Source organism: Ursus americanus, chromosome 36 (genome assembly GCF_024610735.1).
Source record: "Ursus americanus isolate L20-20 chromosome 36, mUrsAme1.1.p, whole genome shotgun sequence".
Classification (NCBI taxonomy): Eukaryota; Metazoa; Chordata; class Mammalia; order Carnivora; family Ursidae; genus Ursus; species Ursus americanus.
The window spans coordinates 18,125,273-18,144,397 of NC_142162.1; the positions used below are offsets into that span (position 1 = coordinate 18,125,273).

At 46.2% G+C, this 19,125-nt stretch overlaps 1 protein-coding gene across 1 annotated transcript in view; it reads right to left on the reverse strand.

Moving 5' to 3' along the window:
* The window catches only part of RYR3 (ryanodine receptor 3), a 581,277-nt gene that overhangs the window by 148,034 nt on the left and 414,118 nt on the right, over positions 1-19,125 (reverse strand). The window contains exons 34-39 of the mRNA XM_045815782.2: positions 18,140-18,226; positions 17,519-17,745; positions 15,283-16,078; positions 12,530-12,730; positions 7,290-7,392; positions 5,994-6,131 (exon numbers count right to left, since the gene is read on the reverse strand). Coding sequence (XP_045671738.2) covers positions 5,994-6,131; positions 7,290-7,392; positions 12,530-12,730; positions 15,283-16,078; positions 17,519-17,745; positions 18,140-18,226 — 1,552 coding nt within the window. The remainder of the gene's footprint in view (positions 1-5,993; positions 6,132-7,289; positions 7,393-12,529; positions 12,731-15,282; positions 16,079-17,518; positions 17,746-18,139; positions 18,227-19,125) is intronic.

Sequence of the window (19,125 nt, forward strand, 5' to 3'; positions counted from 1 at the left end):
CCATCCCAGGCTGTGCCGCAAGCCGCTGACCACCCACGAGAGCACCCAGCTCCTGCTCGACCCAACTCTGCATTTAATTTTTGGACGTGTACATGTGTCTCCTTTATTGGCTTCGCTGGTGGGGGAATAGGGTAAAAGGTCAAGCTGCTTGCTACAACCTTCTACTTCTCATTACAATAATAGTACCAACATTCACTAAGAGCTTCCTGTGGGTCAGACCCTGTGCTGAATTAGCATTTAATCCACGCGACCACTGTGTAAGAAAAGACAGGTATGGCAGGGACCAAGTTTCCCCACAGTCATGGCCATGTTAGCCCAATCCTCACTTCATCTCTTATGTAGGCAAACGCTCCAATTTAAGAAACAAGGAAAGACCCCTGTAAATAGGTGGTCTGCCGAGGCAGCCATGGCAGTGAGTGCTGCACCCGAGAAGGAGTACAGGAGATGGAGCCCCCACACACAAGGGTGTGGACCCACAGGCCCCATCAGGCAGCCTTGAACGTGGCTCTCAGGGAAGGCTGCGTGGACAGTCATGTGGCCGATGTATATTTCTGCTAAACCCATTTCTAAATGTCCCTCCTCAGTGCTTTTCTGCCTTGGCCCAAGCCTCCCCATCTGCGCAGGTGGAGACAAGTGGGGAAGGACTGCTTCCCCAGCGGGCTGGACACCCCTTAAGTCCCCGAGGCCATCCTGCCCGCCACCCGCACGCTGCGCTCCAGCAGCCTGGCCCGATTCCGCCAGTCAGCTCCGCGGCTCTCTGGGGTCGCATCTATCATATGGAGATAATTAGCCTGTTGTTTTTGAAATCAGTCAACCAGCCTCATAATCACTTTCTCAAAAACATTCCCGCGATTAAATGACCATTGACGACGATGATGACGATGGGGAAAAGAGCACAGAGGGCAGCTGCAGCTGCTCATGTGTTCCGGAGGGGAATCCCTGACATGAACTCGGGGTGCAGGGGATGGGCTCGGGACTGGCGGCCTCTGTCTGTACTCTGCTGGGAAAGTAACTGAATCACTTTTATTTGAGTTCCTGTGTGTATTCAGTCTGAAGAAGAAACTGAGGATGGGGTGGGCAACAGGCTGCATATCCTCAAGGTCACCGCTCCCCAGTCCTGTCCCTCCAGCCCCACGGCCCGGCCAGGGCACCCCTGCATGGTGCTCTGAAAGAGTGTGGGCCCTGCGTATGGAACATGACCCCAGTCTGGGCCTCCTTCTAACTTCCTGCAGGAACTTTGTCCTAATTCTTTTGCTGCTCTCTTTGTTGGCCTGGCATGCAAAACGGGCACCCGGCTGTCACTGTACCTAGTTGTTTGCTGTGAGGATAAATCAGGTGAGGCGATGGCAAGTGCCCAGCACCGTGCCTGGTGATTATTTTGGGTCTATTCCAGTAATCCAGACTTCCCTATTCGAAGGCCAGCGGATGAACCACCTTAATTGCATCCACACCTTAAATTTCCCTTTGCCATTTAAACTTATAGCTTTTCAGGGATTAGGACGTGGACCTCCTTGGGGCCATCATCCTGCCTACTGCACCATACTTATCTGAGTCCTCAGAAGCTCTCACCTAGAGCACTGCAGTGACATCCCAGCGGGCCTCCACACCCCCGACGACCCTGCACTGCGACCCTCTGGATCGCCTCTTGCTAAAGCAGAGCTGACTGGGGCCTCATGCAGTGCCTGAGATACAGGGGGTCATTGACAAACATTTCAATAGCCGAAAATAGTTAATATTAAGTGCGTACTCTGTGCCAGGCACACTTACAAGCATTTTGGATTTTTAACTTATGCCTCATGTCAACCAAATAAGGTATTTCCCATTTTACAGATGTGAAAAAGAGGCACAGAGAAGTTGCCACATGCTCCATCTCACAGATATTCGGTAGTAGAGCAAGAATTTAAGACCGCGTAGCCTAAGTCTAGAGCCTTATGCTGGTAACTATCTCACTATTGTTGAGTAAATGAATCATTTGGTCTTCAAGGACCTTTCATAGCCACTGCCTGGTGGGGGGGAGGGCAAGACATTATTATATAAATAAAGACGCTGACAGGTGGACTCAGGTGGACAAAGGTTCGAACTTCCGTGCCACCACTGTGTGACCCTGCCAAGCTCCTTAATCTGTCTTTACTGCAGTTTCTTCAACTATCGAATAGGAATAAAACCGCCTACTTCATCTACTGCATCTGGCGAGACTTACATGATGGCTTCACACGGTGCTCAGGACTCCGTGGTTACCAGGTAAATGCTAACCCCCCTCCCTGCACCTGTAAGGCCAGGTAGGATAAGATACATGGCGATGACTTACATGTCACACTCTAAGGCTGAATGTACTTTCACGATTGGATTTCCAAGCCACTCAGTCCTAACACCACCCTAGCCCTCCACTCTACCCATTCCATTCCTCTTAGGATTCAACCAGTCTCACCTGGTTGCCACTCCTGGCATATGACCTGGACTTTTCTGCCTGGGGCTTTGTCAAAGCAGCTCTTCTCATCAAAAATGTCTTTCCCTTCTTACTTTATCTACTTATCCACATTCTTTATGGAATCTGGCCAACTCCTCCTCTCTGGCCACCTGCTGTATTTTATCTACACTTTTATTTTAGCATATCCAAACTCATGATTATATCGAGTTTCTTGTCTATACCTGTTTCCTCCATTGTTTATAAGGTCCTCATTTTCTTCATCTTCATGAGTCTCCCATGACTAACCTACACTGGAGGTCAGATTTGTGGCAGAGTTAAATGTGGAAGCAGGGAAGATACGGTCCGAGCACAAAGACAGGGACAGTAAAGAAAATAGACAGGGACAGAGATACTCCACGCAAGGTGGAAGGTCATACGTGCCCTTTTAGAAATGCCATGAAATGGTGGGGGAAGAAGGATGGAGGATGAGGTTGAAAGAAGACTTCATGGAGAAGGTGGGTCTGCACGTTCGTCACAGGGGGAGGCTGTTTGGAGAGACTCTGACCAGGCTTACAAATTTTGCCCAGGTACCACAGATGGACCTACCACTGAGCCGTCTCATTTTGTGGGCAAGTATTTGTGCTGGGCCCCGGACTTATCTTTGTGGCGAGCAGCAGACTTTTGTCCTCTGCATCACTCAACAGGCTGCAGCACTCAGGCGGGAGAAAATTTCGGTTAGGGCTCTCAGGCCACTCAGTGATGGGGCAAGAGCAGACACAAGTGGCAGCTTTCTTTGTAGAGAGAAGATGATAGAAAAACCTCCACGGAGAGAGCATTCAGGGAATGACAGATCGGGAGTGCACCGACTTTGAGCTGTATGGTGGCAGGCGATCTTGATTTGGTTAATTTCAGAATTTAGCGGAAGTCGCTGGTTGGTCTCTTCTGGAGGAATAACTCAGTGGCAACAGATTTATATTCATGGAAACCCTGCTTCCACTGTAGTGTGTGAGAAGCCCTGGCTTAGAACTAACAGGCAAAAGATTTTCCTGGGAATTTGCTGGATTGGGATATGCCAAAGAAATGTGACTTAGTATGGCGGGCTGCTATTGTTGGATCTTTCCTACCTCTTCATTATCGTATGATGTTTTGACAAAGACTGTAACAGCTTTCACTAGTTTACGCAGTTCCCCGTAACTCTGAGCCAGCTATCAGGATTCTCACGAGGTTCAGGACACTGTGGATTCCTCTTGCCTCGAAAAGCTGAACTTTTCCTGCAGGTTGTCTGGCTGACACCAACTGCTCATAGAGGAGAGACTGCACCCCCTACCCTGACAACTGTGAGTGTGAATCTCTGGCTTGGTCAACTTTGTTATGTTAGAGTTTTGAATTCTGGTGGCTTTAGATCTCCTACATGTAACAGTGAGTCGTAGTTGTGAGTCACCTCACAGGTGTAGTAAGCCAGATAAAAAGATGATGGTTTAAAAAAACCATTCTGTTTGTAATAGCGATGTTGGGGGCTTCATGGGACAATGGAAAGAGCATGGAGCCAGAGTCAGAAAACGTGAGGCAAGTCCCAGCCTTACTCATCTTGGTTACCCTGGACTGGTGACATTCAGTCACCTGGAAATTGTTCTGGAGCTAGGTAGTGGTAGAGAGAATAAAGGAACAAGTATCCCTTAATTCTTCAGAGTCCTATTTTCACCAACTCTACAATAGAGGAGTGAAAAAACCCACCAGTAGTAAACTGATACCTGTGAAGTATTCGGTGAATTGTCAATTCACTACCCCATGTCATTATCTGCACTTTTAATAGTTTATCAAATGCAAGGGAAGAAAAATCAGATAAGTAATAACGTGGACAAAGTTACTAATATTTTAAAGTATCTTGACCCTTTTATCACAACTGGCTATGTATTCAGAAACACTGTCTCCATCCCACTGGTTAAAAACAATTTTGGGGGTGTGGCAGTTAAGCCATTCCCAAGATTTTCTCTTCATACATCAGCTCTGAGTGAGGGACTTTCTGTCTCCGGAACATTTGGCCAGGGAACTCATCTGCTGACAACCAGACAAGCTTGACCACCTTCATTTTTATTTCTGGAAGTCCAGGATAGGAGACTTATACCACAACATGTGAACCTCTCACAATTCTCCTTCTGGAAGGGAAGCAGCATGAGGAGAAGACATGGAGTCCCCCAGTGGAGCGGCCGCGTTTGCACCTTCTACTAGAAGGGGCAGAACAGGGTCTTTCTGCCTGAGGCCCGAGGCGGCAGTGCTGAAGACCGCAATCTGGAGCCTGGGCGCCATTCTTCCTTAGAGTTAGGGAGACTTCACACAGCCAAGTGAGTTCATCGGACTCCATTTACCATGAAATGGTCACCTTGTGGGACCCCCAGTTATGACACATCACGTTAGGAAGAAGCATCCACTTTCAAAACAGACTCTCAGCAGGTAATATGGGTCGGCTCAGTCTATTTTTAGTTCTGCTTTGGCAGAAACCACAAAGGGGATCTAAACTCATTTTTGTGCCCTTAGAATCCTGCTGGCACGTCCTCATCAAAGACCCACCCTTTCCATGGTGACGGACAGCACTGAGGAAGGGTTGCCGGTGCAAGTGCTGCCATGTACCCCACACTTTTCCAGAGGCTTCAGCACTCGTGCGGAAAAATGGTGAGGCTGCCTTCCCTTCCGAGATATTCTGACAAAGATGGAAGGTCAATATAAAGGGCAGTAAGATGTACGAACCCCAGTGTAGTGTTTTCAGACAAACCAATCACAGCTTGGCTATTGCTCTAGTCTCTGATTTGAAAGCATGTTCCAAAATGGATAGGAAGAGGGACAAAATAAAAGGCAACTATGCTAAAGCTTGGAAATTCCTTCTTTAGACAAATGAAATGTTTGCAGAATTTGGTACTAAAGAGCATCCCGATTATATGTAATACACAATCTTCTTCTCGAAATGTTAACGGTTTATAGACAGTAAACTGCCCTACAGAACAAATTATGGTCTTGTTTCAACATGAGTCACAACGGTAGGAGTCGTGTCTACCATAAGGCTTACAGAAATGAACTTGGACAAGGTTTGGTGTTGTTAAAAACTCAAGGTCAAAGTCCTCTAGGATGCTACGTTATGAAAATCATAGCCAAAATCCAAAACTGACCCCCATCAAAGCCCACATCCTATTTCTTTTCCTCTCCTTGTGTCACTATTTAATTTTCTCGTGGAGGCAATTTGCAATGCTAAGGAACCACAAGCAGAGGTGACAGAAACAACAATGGCTACAGGAGGAAGACAATGGAAACCTCAAAGAGGAACAGAAACCTGTTTACAGGCATTTTTAACTAGACAAGAGCAGACCCAAAATAATAGATCCCTCAGGTTTCAGAAGACTCTGAAAGTAAGTCCTTTAAATCGGAAGAGAAGCATAGCCCCAAATACACAGGAACCACCACCAGTTATAAAAGAATGCCCAGATGCCTCCTTCGAAGCGTTGGCGACTGCGCTGTCAGAAAGCCTGTTCCCTTCATTATGTCACAGAAGAGCACTGTGCCGGGAGGACTGTGATTGAAAGGCATGGTCACTTACTAGGGGATCTCTCTTCCTCTTCTGTTGGCTGTTCCGTCTCAGGCTTGGGAGGGCCTTTGATTTTATACATCAAGGCACGGAGTTTCCCAGTCCAGGAGGTGTCCTCCTCCTCTTCTTCCTCCTCCTCCAGGGGAACGCCTAGCAAGGCACAGAACAGAGTGAAAACCTCGAACAGTACATGAAACCACCCAATCATTGAAAGAACATAAAGTCTCTGCTTCCCACCCTTCTGGAACCTTCTAAAGATACTATAGGCAGTTCCCCATAAGTATTTACCTCTATGATGTCTTTTGACAAGTTTTTAAAACGATGATTTCTTGTGTATAAGAACATCAAGTAATTTCAAACCCCACACTTAACTTTTTCTAACCTATACTCCAAAAGGGCTCTGGAGTATCTAGAAAGAAAAAGTTAACTGAGTCATTTCAAATGAAAAGACCATCTATTATTTATACATTAGTCAATCCACCCATGCATAAGCAGCACAAATGTTGAGAATCATTTAAAATCAGCAATTATGTATTAAAGTAGGGACAGCTGGCTTAGAAATCTTTAAGGAAGAAGTTATCATTCTTATATCACTGCAAAGCTAAGAAGCAAAGGGGATCAGAATCTTGGTTCAGCTGGGAACAGGGTCCAATTATCTAAGTCAAGTGGGGGAGGTTTATATAAGTATGGATTATTTTCCTTCTTCAGAAATCCTGTTCACTCTCTTCTATCTCACAAAATTTCTTCTCAGGAGTTTCCGTCATATGTCATGCCAGAATTATTTCCTATAGCTTCTCTGACCGAAGTAGTTTGGGCAGAATAATTTCTTGAGCAATTAGTATAGTACCATTAACCTCTGAACAATGCAGGGGTTAGGGGTGCCCCTCACCCACACAGTGGAAAATCCACATAGAACTCTGACTCTCCAAAACTTAACTATAAATAACATACCCTTGATGGGAAGCCTTACTGACAATAATAAACAGTCAACACACACACACACACACACACACATTTTTTAAACTAACATTTATTTTAAAATCTTATATGTATTATGTACTGTATTCTACCAATAAAGAAAGCTAAAGAAAATGTTATTAAGGAAATCATAAGGAAGAGAAATACATGTATTCTATTTATGGAAACAAAAAACCACATTTTAAGTGGACACATGTAGTTCAAACCCATGTTCTTCAAGGGTTAACTGCACCTTTAAATAGAAAACTTTCTTCCCAACCCTCACTAGCTTCTAATGGAGGAATCAGGAACAGACTTGTCTTTGAAATAGCTTTCATCTCAGAAGCTTACCACAGTGAATAAGAAGGTCCTCATGGAAGTCATAGAGTTCCTCCCGGATCTCCTCTGGGCAGGGGCAATTCTCTCCCAGTTGAAAATTAAGAAGCATGTTGATCTTTGAGGGACAAAGAAGAATGGGTAGTTGGTTCTCAGTGTTGGTCAAAGAACTCAGATCCTGCCTTAGACACCTAACATTCTTTGCCAATTTTGTCCAACTCAAATTCTTTTAGGTGGCCAACAGGGGCGCCTGGATGGCTCAGTCAGTGAAGCGTCTGCCTTTGGCTCAGGTCATGATCCCTGGGTCCTGGGATCAAGCCCTGCGTTGGGCTCCCTGGTCCGCGGGGAGTCTCCTTCTTCCTCTGCCCCTCCCCCTGCTTGTGTGCGCATGCTCTCTCCCTCTCTCAAATAAATAAAATCTTAAAAAGAAAAGATGGCCAACATTTAAAAGTAGCTTTCACTTTTTTCTGATTATAATGGTTATTTATTAATTGCACCAAATTTGGAAATACCTAAAGAAAATGTACTGCGATCCAACTGCCCAAAGAAAACCACATTCAGCTAGTATCCCCCAGTCTTTATGTGTGCAGATTGAGATCATACTCTAAACATTTTTGAAGTCTGATTTTCCACTTAACAATTTATCTTGAGCCTTTTCTTATTTTACTGATTTTTAATAGGTACACTGTATTTGATCATACGGATGCATAGCAACTAATGAAAATGTACATAAAATTAATGATTTGTTATATTTAAATTGTTTCCATTTCCTTGTCTTTATAAAGTTTGTTTGAATTTCTTTTTATATAATTTTTGTTCACATCTCTGATCCTTTTTATTTTTAGGATAAACTCCTAGAAGCTAAATGACTGGATCAAAAGATTTCCGTATTTTAATGGCTTTTGATATGAATTGCCAAATCACCCTCCAGAAGGCTCACAACAATTTGCATTATTACCAATTTTATATAAGAGTGTGTATTACTTTGCCATCTCTATTACGGTAATGAGAGTTAACACATTTTCAAATATTTTCCAATTTAATGGGTGAAAAATGTCATATCCCTGTTGCTTTAATTTGCATTTAATTGGTGAGGTTGAATTTTGTTTTTCCATACTTAAGGACCATTTTTTTTTTTTTAAGTAGTCTCCACACCCACTGTGGAGCCCAACACAGGGCTTGAACTCCTGAGATCATGACCTGGGTTCAGATCAAGAGTCGAATGCTTAACCAAGCCACCCAGATGCCCCTATTTCATATTTTATAAATTTCCTGTTCATGTTTCTCCTCCATTTTTCTGTTAGTAATTTTCTTTTTAAAAAATTAATTGGTATTTTGCACATCCCTAGACTATTAACTCTTTGTAACATAAACTCCAAATATATTTCCTGGGATTTAGTGAGCTTTTAACTTTATAGGACTTTTTTATTGACATGTACGTTTTAACGTGTAAACTATCATCGTTTTCTTTATAGTTTTTTCTCAGGGATTCTTTTTTTTTTTTTTTTTAAAGATTTTGTTTGTTTATTCGTTAGACAGAGAGCACACAAGCAGGAGGAGCAACAGGCAGAGAGAGAGGGAGAAGCAGGCTCCCTGCTGAGCAAGGAGCCCGATGCGGGGCTCGATCCCAGGACCCCGGGATCATAACCTGAGCCAAAGGCAGACGCTTAACCAACTGAGCCACCCAGGCACCCCTGTCTCAAGGATTCTTAACTATTTTTACGCCATGGACCATTCTGATGGTCTGTTGAAACCCTGATTATTTCTCATATTATTATTTTGAATACATACCATAAAATATAGAAAATTACATAAAGAAACAGTTATACTGAAATCTAGTTATCAAGACCATAAAAAAGAAACCTGTGGTATAGGAACATATGTGCTTGTTTATTAACTCATTAGACAAAAAGATCTAGTGGCAGGTCTCATTTCCACTGTGATCTTGAAGTAATGATGAATGCAAATGGTATTTCAAAGTATGACAACCACTATAATACAACATGAAAAAAACCAGGCAATTTCTGTTAATGGAAAAGTCACGTATTTGCTTTGCTGCCTACATCAATAATTAAAGAAATGCTATCAGAGACTAATGACAAGTTGGTGAAAATGAAGTCATTCATTTCCTGCTCAGATCTGGGAATGTCTCAATTCTTTCCAAAGACCCACGACCCCAAGTCAGTGAATATCTGGGGGACAGAAGCAAAGCTAGAGGAGATGTTGTCCATTTCGCTGCCTCAGGCAGGGTAACCCGAATACCAGGCAAAGGTACTTTCTGTTTAGGATTTCTAGGTTAAAAACTTCACAATCTCTTTTATTAAACCATGAAAAACCATATTTAATGTTGTTAGGAAGATCCTTATTTTTTTTTAAGATTTTATTTACTTATTCGACAGCGATAGAGACAGCCAGCGAGAGAGGGAACACAAGCAGGGGGAGTGGGAGAGGAAGAAGCAGGTTCATAGCGGAGGAGCCTGACGTGGGGCTCGATCCCATAACGTCGGGATCACGCCCTGAGCCGAAGGCAGATGCTTAACGACTGCGCCCCCCAGGTGCCCCCCCTTATTTCTTATTTAAAGCTACTACTGCAAACAATTTTTTGGAAGTAGGTAGAAGTACTGTTTGTAATAAAATAATATCCACAAAACAGGTTAGTAAAGTAATTTTTGTGGTTGTTTGGTTGTTCCACGGTGTTAAAACATGGTAATTATATTAACATATATTGATAGGTTGTTTATTAAATAAAAATAAGATTTGAAGATCTAGCTTGGGAGTCAAAAATTAATTTCTTTGCTTAAAGATCATTCCTTAGGTAGAACACTTGGGAACCTGGGGCCCACCAGCCTGCAGGGCAGAAAACCAAATTGGGGAGTGAGCTGAATTTTCTCCTCCATACGGCATACACTTTAATGATGCCCTTTTTAAAGTCAAAGGCGTACTGACTATGCCTGGCTAATTTGCCAACAGCCACCGAACTGATCTTAGTTTTGCCTACTTTTGTACTTGGTAACAACCCCCAAGTATAGGTTTTTTTTCATCTCTCTATACTACATAAATATAAGCCTGAAAACCTTCATTTTCACCTCAAAGGTTACAGAAGGATGAGAGAATCATATCATGGTTTTAAAATTCTAATACTTATGCATCCAATCTTCCAAGTGATTTTGCATTGCCATCTCCTGAAATTGCTCTAAATTCTCCTTTGTTGATATTCATTTCTGAATTTTTTAGAGAGCTCTGCTAGTAGGTTCCTTCTAGAAATGAATACTGAGAGGGGCAGTAGGTGGGACAGCTGAATTTGATAGCAATTGGTGTCCCTTCTTTCATTTCATTCCTAGACCAGCAGCATCAGTGTCACCTGGATACTTGCTAAAAGTATAAATTCTTGGGCCTCACATTAGAGCTACTGAATTAGAAGCCCGGGGGGCGGGGGAGGGGGGAGGAATCAGCAATCTGTTTTATTAAGTCTTTCTGGAGATTCTGAGGTCGGCCCAAGAGTCATTGGTTTAACACATTTAGGGAAGAATTTCTCAAGTTACAAATGTCTGAAACAAATCTGAAATGATGGTCCATTGGATTACTGGGAAGGCTAAAGGAGGAAGTGCTGGTAGGCCCTGGGGACAGCAGAGAAGAAGGTAACGAGGCAGCAGGGGAGAGGAGAGGTGGAGCCAGCATGGCGCTTCCAGGAGCCAGGATCATAAGCTATGTCCACGAGGACAGTGTTAGACAGACAACGTATCCTAGCTGGGTTAAGCAGATGCCTCAGGAAACAGACATACACTCTACTCACTGGTAGAAGTGAGCCACGGGCAGAAGGTCATAGAACATGAGGCAAATGCAGATCCCCCAACACGGAAGCTCATGACAGCATGTACAGAATGTTTACTGTAGGTCAGGTATCCCGCTAAGCAATCTAAATGTATTATCTCATGGGATCCTCACGAGAAGGGAGGGAGGGAGATACAAACACCCTTGTTTTGCAGCTGAAAACACCGAGACGTGGAAGGGCAACTGCCCAAGACCACACAGCCAGTGACGGGGAAGCCAGAACAGGACCACACACCACCTTGTTCTCCCTTCCCATTATTCACAAAACGAGTCAGCATTTGCCCAACAAAATGGGAAACCTGTTGCCAGTCTAAAGGCAGCCTGACAACATCTGTAAAGCCTTCAAGAGTAATTCAGGCTCACTGCACCTCGCTTAGCGCTCAGCGTGATGCGTATTACCTCCTCCCGTCCACTGAAAGGGCTTTCTCATTCTGCCTCCAGCAAAGAGATGAGAAGCTCTGCCTACTTTTTTCAAGGCCAGTATCATTCAAGTGAATCTTTTAAAAACCAAGAGATGTGGTTCATTTTTAAGCCAATATAAATATCTAGTTGTACCATTATACCAAATGGTGGTAATTATACTGACAACAATTTATGGCTAAGCTGCTTATTCAATATAGATAAGATCCAAAGATCTGGTTTCAGAGACCGAAAACAAATTTCTTCACTGAAAGATCTTCTGCTTGGAACACTGAGGGCGCTGGGGCCAAGCAGTCTGCAGGATATACGGGAACAGCTAAGCAGTGGGACAAATGCAAACTACTGTTCCACCAGCTGTCCTGTCCTGTCCTCTGCAAGCTGCTCACAAGGGCTCTCCGTCTCTTCAAAGCAGCCTTCCCACCTGGGCAAGGCTGACCACAAGGTGGGGGTACTGACTGAAGACAACACCTCACAGAAGGGACCTCACTTGCCCAGCCCTGTTCTCCTAGCTTCCGGGGGCTGGGAGGTTTATGAGGGTCATGGTCATGGGGCAAGGGCTGTAGGACACTTAGATGAGGAAGACTGTACCTCCACTCATCGGGAAGGGTTGACCATGGTCTGATCTGACAGACAGTCGTGACTTCTGCAGGACTGGACAGACATTTGTCTAATGGCGGATCCCTGCTGCTGTGAAAGTTGGATCCTGACAGTGATGTGGTCTTTGACTCAGTGATAGGGAACAGGTGCAAGTGAGCAAGGGAGGGGAGGACGCCGTGCCCATGTGCAGTTTGGGATGGGTTTTCTTCCCCATCTAAGATAACTGGCAGATGTTTCTCATTGCCATTAGCATAAGACCAGGCCTGTCCCCTGGCATTGTGCTGGATCATTTAATCACCCACAGCTCTCATGGCCGCCCCAGGCACATAAGCGTTTCATGTGCCCTGCTCCGTGAGGTTCAAGTTCTTCCAGAGGAATGGCACGGAGGCTCAGGAAGAGGTTCTTACCTGCTCCTGTGGGGGGGAGCGGAACTCCCTGGTCTTCCGGGCAGTCAGCGCTGCGGACATGTTCAAGGCCTGCATGAGCTCATTGTAGCGGAACTTCTGATTTGCCTGGAGTTTGGAGACATAAATGTCGCCAAATGCGACAATGGCTTCCACTCGATGCTGCAGCTCACAGTCACAGAGATAGCTGAGGAGCTCGCACATCTGCAACACAAGTGTGTATTTATGCTAATTTAACAATACTTGGTGTACACTGGTGAAGCAGCTGGCATCCCCATTTTACAGAGGGTAACACTGAGACTTAGGCGCTCTAAGTGACTTGCCCCGGGTCACACAGTAACCATAGAGCCATCACTTGAATCCAAGTCAGTCTGAATCCAGACACCAGCTCTTTATCCTAAGGCCCGGCGAAAAACAGGAAAATGAGGTCACCAAAGACAGAATAAATCAGCCTGTGGAGAGGGAGAACAGCATTTCTAAGAGAGTTCTTCCATGGCTCTCACCTCTATGCGGAAACCACCACTGAATTGCACAGGTGAGTTCTGGATCCTTCCTGACATCTTCTGGCTCTGGATGATGGGTACTATAGACTTCTGGTTCCTCTCTCCATCTTTCTTTCTTTTTGTTTGTTGGCACTGTTTTTCTGGCATTAGTTCTTTCGGACAGTTACTGTTACTAATCTTATCACTATTCGAACCTTTACTAATAAGAAGCACAACAGCCACAACTCAGCACGACTTGCCAGACTCCGTGCTGGGCACTTGCCATACTCCCTTCTTTAAACCTCAGTGTGTTCCAGGTGTTTTTATTAAAGCAGAAGTTCTATTAACCCATCTCCACTTCACCTTTCGCATGATTAACAGACAGTCTCCAGGCGGTCTGGGCACAGACCACAGAGCCCCTGACGCAGGTGTGCTCTTAGGCAGCAGGACAGTCTCTGGCTTATCTGCACAGGTCTGCCTCTGCCGGGTGCACTGAGACCCAGAGCACATGCCCATCACATTTGTGATGACAGTGACAACATTTAATTAGAAGGAACGTGTGCCGGTGAAATGGGACAACCAAGGTGAATGACTAGGGAACATCTGTGAAAGGCAAGTTTTCTTTTCTTTTTTTTTTTTTAGATTTATTTTAGAGAAAAGGGAGGACCTGTGGGGGGGAGGGGGAGAGGGAGAGAGAAATTCAAGCAGACTCTGTGCTGAGCGCAGGGCCCGATGTGGGGCTCGATCTCACAACCCTGAGATCACAACCAGAGCTGAAACCAAGAGTCGGACGCTTAACTGAGTGCACCACTCAGGCACCCTAAGGCAAGTTGTTTTTTTTAAAAAAAAAAAAAGTAAAAGTTGGGTGTGAGTTAGACAACTACAAAAAACTGGGGGGAAATCATTAGTTTCTAGAAATAGTCTGTGCTTGGGTTGCTTTCCAATTAGCTCTAAATCCACAGTCTCTTAGAGACCCCCCAACAGGCCATGATGCACATCAAGCTGTGTGTGACAGGTGTCACTGACACAAAAGGGAGGCCTCTCCACGCCAGCCGGGGACTCACACTCAAGAAGAGGTCTTGGCTCCACATCAGAAGAGCACACTTACAGGTGTTAATAAAACTGTTGAAGGTACTGGGTAAAATTTGTTATCCTTCTCTATACGCAGCGTTTGGACTGACCACCTGCCAATCCCATCACATTGGGTAAGAGAGTGTCATTTGGAGATTATTATGTTTCATGATAAAATAATTTCATACTGTGTTTTATAATGATAAAGTTGAATATTATGTTTTATTATATCATCATCCGTATTTTACAAATTGGAAACCTAAGGCCTTGGTAGGCTACTGACTTGGCAAGCATACAGAGCTGCTAAGTGGCTGAGGGATGCCCGAGCCAGCCTGACTCTGTGGTACAGTCTATTCTGCTCTGTTCATTTTCATTTCTCTTATCTCACTGCCCAGAAGACAAAAGTTATCATCTTCAGTGCATCACCAATGCTAGCTTACACCTGGTAAGACTACGCTTAGGAAATGCCGAGGTTTCCCAGGGGATGACAAGGGGGCAGCTTTACGTGAGCATGACTCTTCCTTAGCTCAGAAAGCCGTTGACCTGAATGCCAGGGCAACAGGTCTCCATAGGCTCGGTGATCAGAACATGGCAACAAATAAGAGCAGGTGATAAGTGTGGCCGCCCTATGAGCCAGTTCCTCCGGTCTGTTCCACAGCCAAAGGCTCCTCCCCCTTTCCAGACAGATCTCACCAAGGAGCCATTTAGTCCCAAAAGTAAGAAGTGAGATCAGGGCCAATCCATCACTAGTTCCATAAAAACAATTCTAAAGCACATGCCTTGGGACGCTTGGGTGGCACAGTTGGTTGGGTGTCTTGAGTCTTGGTTTTGGCTCAGGTTGTGATCTCAGGGTTCTGAGATCGAGCCCCATGTCAGACTCCATGCTTAGTGTGGAGTCTGCTTGGGTTTCTCTTTCCCTCTTCCTCTGCCCCTCCCCCCTACGCTCGCTTGCACTCTCTCTCAAATAAATAAATAAATCTTAAAAGTAAAGCACATGCCTTATTGGTAAGGATTAGTATTTTTCTTTTGACCTAGGGAGTATATTTCACGTCAGAAACAAGCATGACCAGCGAAATGCTCTCTCGGCGTCACTGCTACACCCGGGGTTGAGGCTGGTGCCCTGAACCCCAGCCTCCCCTCCAGGCTGCACTGTCACCGTCCGCAGCTCTTTTTAAGGGCAGGAACCTGGCTGCACTGAGTTACCTGCAGCTTGACGGACTCTGGCAGTCGGGTCTGCAACAAGCCTTTGACTGGAGCCTCCTTGCTGGCCTTTTCCCCAGCCTCCACTGCCTTCTCCTCCACCTGGGTCACCTCCTCCTTCTCTGCTCCATCCTCTGTCTCCACACTGTGCTCCCCAAACACAGAGGGATCGATCAGGAGGAGGATCTGCCGGACGTCGTCGTCATCAAACACCCCCATGACCAGCAGGGTCCCGATGAGTTTCAGCACAGGTACAAACTGGAACTCCACAGACCCACCCACGGGGTCCCGGATGTGAGCCCCGCTGTGCTGCACGGCCTCCGTCAGCATGCTCAGCGCCTTTGTCTTGAGAATCTCCAAGGGGATCTCAGGGCTCTGCTTCTGCTGCTCCTCGCTGGTCACCACAAAGCAAGGGGTGGAGAACCTGAACCCTGGCTTGAGGCACGTTCTCAGGCCCACCCCTGGCAGCCCGTGCCTCTTGGACTCGTCTGGGTACAGACGGATCTTCCTGGTGCTGCTGGTGATGGGAATGATGTACTCGTTCTTCATCATTAGCTTCCTCTCCTTAGCGCTGGCCAGGTGGACGCTGATGAGCAGGTCATAGAAACCAGAGCGGAGGAGGCCGGGGAGGTACTGGTTGTCAATGGCGTAGAAGAGCTGGGAGAGGTCCACGTGGCCGCACAGGGCGTAGGCCACCCGGCTGTTTCCCAGGGCGCACACGGCGCTGTAGAGTCGCAGCGTGTGGTAATGGAACTGCATCAGGTCCTCCTGCTCACAGAGCTCCAGGACGTCCACACACCTGTGGGGGGACAAGCAGTGAGCCACTCCACGGGGAGAAATATGCCCGAGTTCAGTGGAGTGCTTCTCTTTGAATCCCCAGAGATTGCACCCAACTCAACGAGGGCAGAGGGGACAGAAGGATGAAAGAGCCTCTACCCCACTTTCCCTCACACGTCATCATTCCTTTCTCAGTTCTGGTCCATAACCCAGTTCCTGATAATTCTCCTTCTCTAACTACAAGAGTCTGGAAAGTCTGAAAGACTTAAAGACCTGGTTTCCCAAATATGAAAGTCCTCCTTATTAAGGAAAACCTCCCAACTGGAAAACTGCAAACCTTCAGGTATGTGATAGAGGTGACTTGGTCCTCTTATTTGTAGGTATAAGGGGGACATCTGCTTTCTGACAAGAGCTCCTTAGAAGATGGGGGTGAAGCCCTCTGTCTATCTGTCACCTACAACATCAGTACCATCTCCAATCTACCATCATCCACGGGGCTTTCCCTCCTCTGACAACAAACACACGTGCATTCTTGTCCAGAGAGAAAACACTTTCCCACCTGATTTCAGGGGGCATAATCAATTCACTTTCTCCTTCCTGACCTGAGAAGCCTATTTAGAAATCTGTGTGTGGCTCCCTCATCTGTGGGGGCCCATAGTCTCTGCCCTGCTTAAATTTTCTGTTTTGTCTTGCTCCACATCATGGATCTCAGCCCCCTCTGCAATTGACTTACTTGGCTGGACCCCTGTCTTTTCCCACTCCTTCCCTCGGCTAGTCTGCCTTGCACGGTCCATGACCCAGCCCAATACTTAAACGGCTGCCACACAGGTGTCAAATCCTTCCACCCCCCATTACTTTGTTTTTCGTCCAACGGATCAAGGGGTGATATGTTAACAATAAAATTTATTTAATTCTTACTACATACAGAAACTCGACTGGATTTTACCTACACAGTTTCATTTGTTTCTCCCAGCAGTCCTTTGGGTGGTCATTTATTTTACTGTATCATGAGAAACGGAGGCAAGGTACATGAGTTATTTACCCAAGGCCACGGCCAGAAAGTGAGACTGCTGGGATTGAACAGAGGCCATAATCCAAGAGTACTCCTTAACCAGAGGGGTCCAGGAGCCCATTCTTGCTTCTCTAAGCAAGCTGGCATGCCTCATTTTCCCCATTCTTGTCATTAATAACATAGATTTCAGGGTCACGTTGGAGTTTTTAATTAAAGGGATGGAAATGTTCCTGACTGCAGGCACTCGGAGCCACGGTGAAGGCTTGTGGCAGGCATATTGCAGCGAATATCCTATGTCTAAGTGAAGAATGAAAGTGAGAAGCGGAGACAGAAACTGAAGTTTCTGGGAAGTCAACGGACTGAGCAGAGCCCTTGGCCATGAGGATGCTGCTCCTTCCCTTTCCTTGCCGCCTGCCAGGTCTGCCCCTCCTCTGGGGGCCCCTCCACTACCTGTTCTCCTCGGGGATGTGGAGGGCCATCATCTGCAGGGGCTCCAGGCACTGCACCACCCAGCCATGGCGCTCGCTCACCCGCTCCGTCTCCACCTTCAGGAAGCTGCTGGGCATGCGGCTCCAGAGCACGGGCTGGATGGTCTGGACATCCAGCCGAGGTGGACACTGCGGAACTGGGTTCTTCTCTTCACTCTTAAATATGGCCGCCGACAGGGGCATCGTGTTCTGGGGCAAGGCGGTGAGAGGGAAATACGTGTGCAACACGGGTGCGCAGGTGCTGGATAACACAGCCTGGCCTGCGATCACCAGTATGGTTAGTATAAACTACAGAGAGACAAATGAATCCTGAGACCTCTAAGGCTTTACCAGCCTATTCAGACCTTGCATAATGGGTTATGTTAGTATTAATTAATTCTTCCAGCACCCAGCAGAAGTGGGAGAAAGGAAAATGAGAACCTACCTTCTGTCATAAGAATTTCATAAGCAAGTATAGGGGCCTAGTGGGGGGGGGGCGGTGAAGTGGTATATGAGAAGGGATTCCCCTGTTTTCTGAGGCCTAGGATTCCCCCTCATGGTCAACGCTGCCTTCTTTTATTTGGATAAGGGGGCAGGTCAATACCTTCAGCTTCCCAAGTTCAAACTGAAACAAGGAAGTGCTCGTGGGCTGCAGGAAGACTGCTGGAAACACTCTGGTATTGGGCTCCACCTGGAAACAAAAACACATCGGGAGGTTTGCTCAGAACTATAAAATCACAGATGGCTAAGTCATGGGGGGTTTTAATCAACACCCCCATTCTAACCTTAGCTGACAGAGGACAGCTAGCTGGTGGGTCATTCTCCACTGCTCAGAAATTCTGAGAATCGTGCCTATTGGTAGCGACTGTCACTGCCCCCCACCTTATTCACCCTCTCTACTTGGGGCCGAATCATCTCCCATTCTTTCATTTTCTCTGTTAACTGCAGCCAACAGCTTTCTCCAGTGCTCACGGGGAGAGTCACATGCAGGGAGCTACTAACATGGCCCCAAAGGCAATGGCTGCTATGGGTCAACAATGTGATGTCCTGGCTCTTCACAGAGCCTGGAGACACCTGGCACGCAGGGAACACCACCATTCATCACTCCTGCCCACAGAAGGTGATCAGGGAGGGTGGTGCAAGGACTTCAGTGTTATTTCTGAAGGCAAAGGGACGTTGATCAAGCAAGCCCAAGGGGTGTCTTATGGCCGGGCTTCTCGACCTCAGCACTGCTGACAGTTTTGGCTGTGTAACTCTTTGTGTAGGGGCTGTCCTGTGCGTTGTAGGTTATTTTCCACCATCCCTGGCCTCTACCCAGAAGATGTCAGTAGAACTCGCCACCCCCACTACAGTTCACACAGCTAAAAAAGTCTCTGAAGATTGCCAAATGTCCCGTAGAGGGAAAAACGCCCCTGGTTGAGAACTGCTTGTTTATAGGCAGGTGTTTCCCTGGAATAACATAAGAATCTGTTTCCAGAGCCTGTCTCCTTTTCTTAAAACCTCCCCGTTTTACTTGGTTCCTCTGGACTTCTCTCCACCTCCTTTTCACTCTTTATGATTCTAGTTCTTAGGTTAAATAGCGTGGGATTC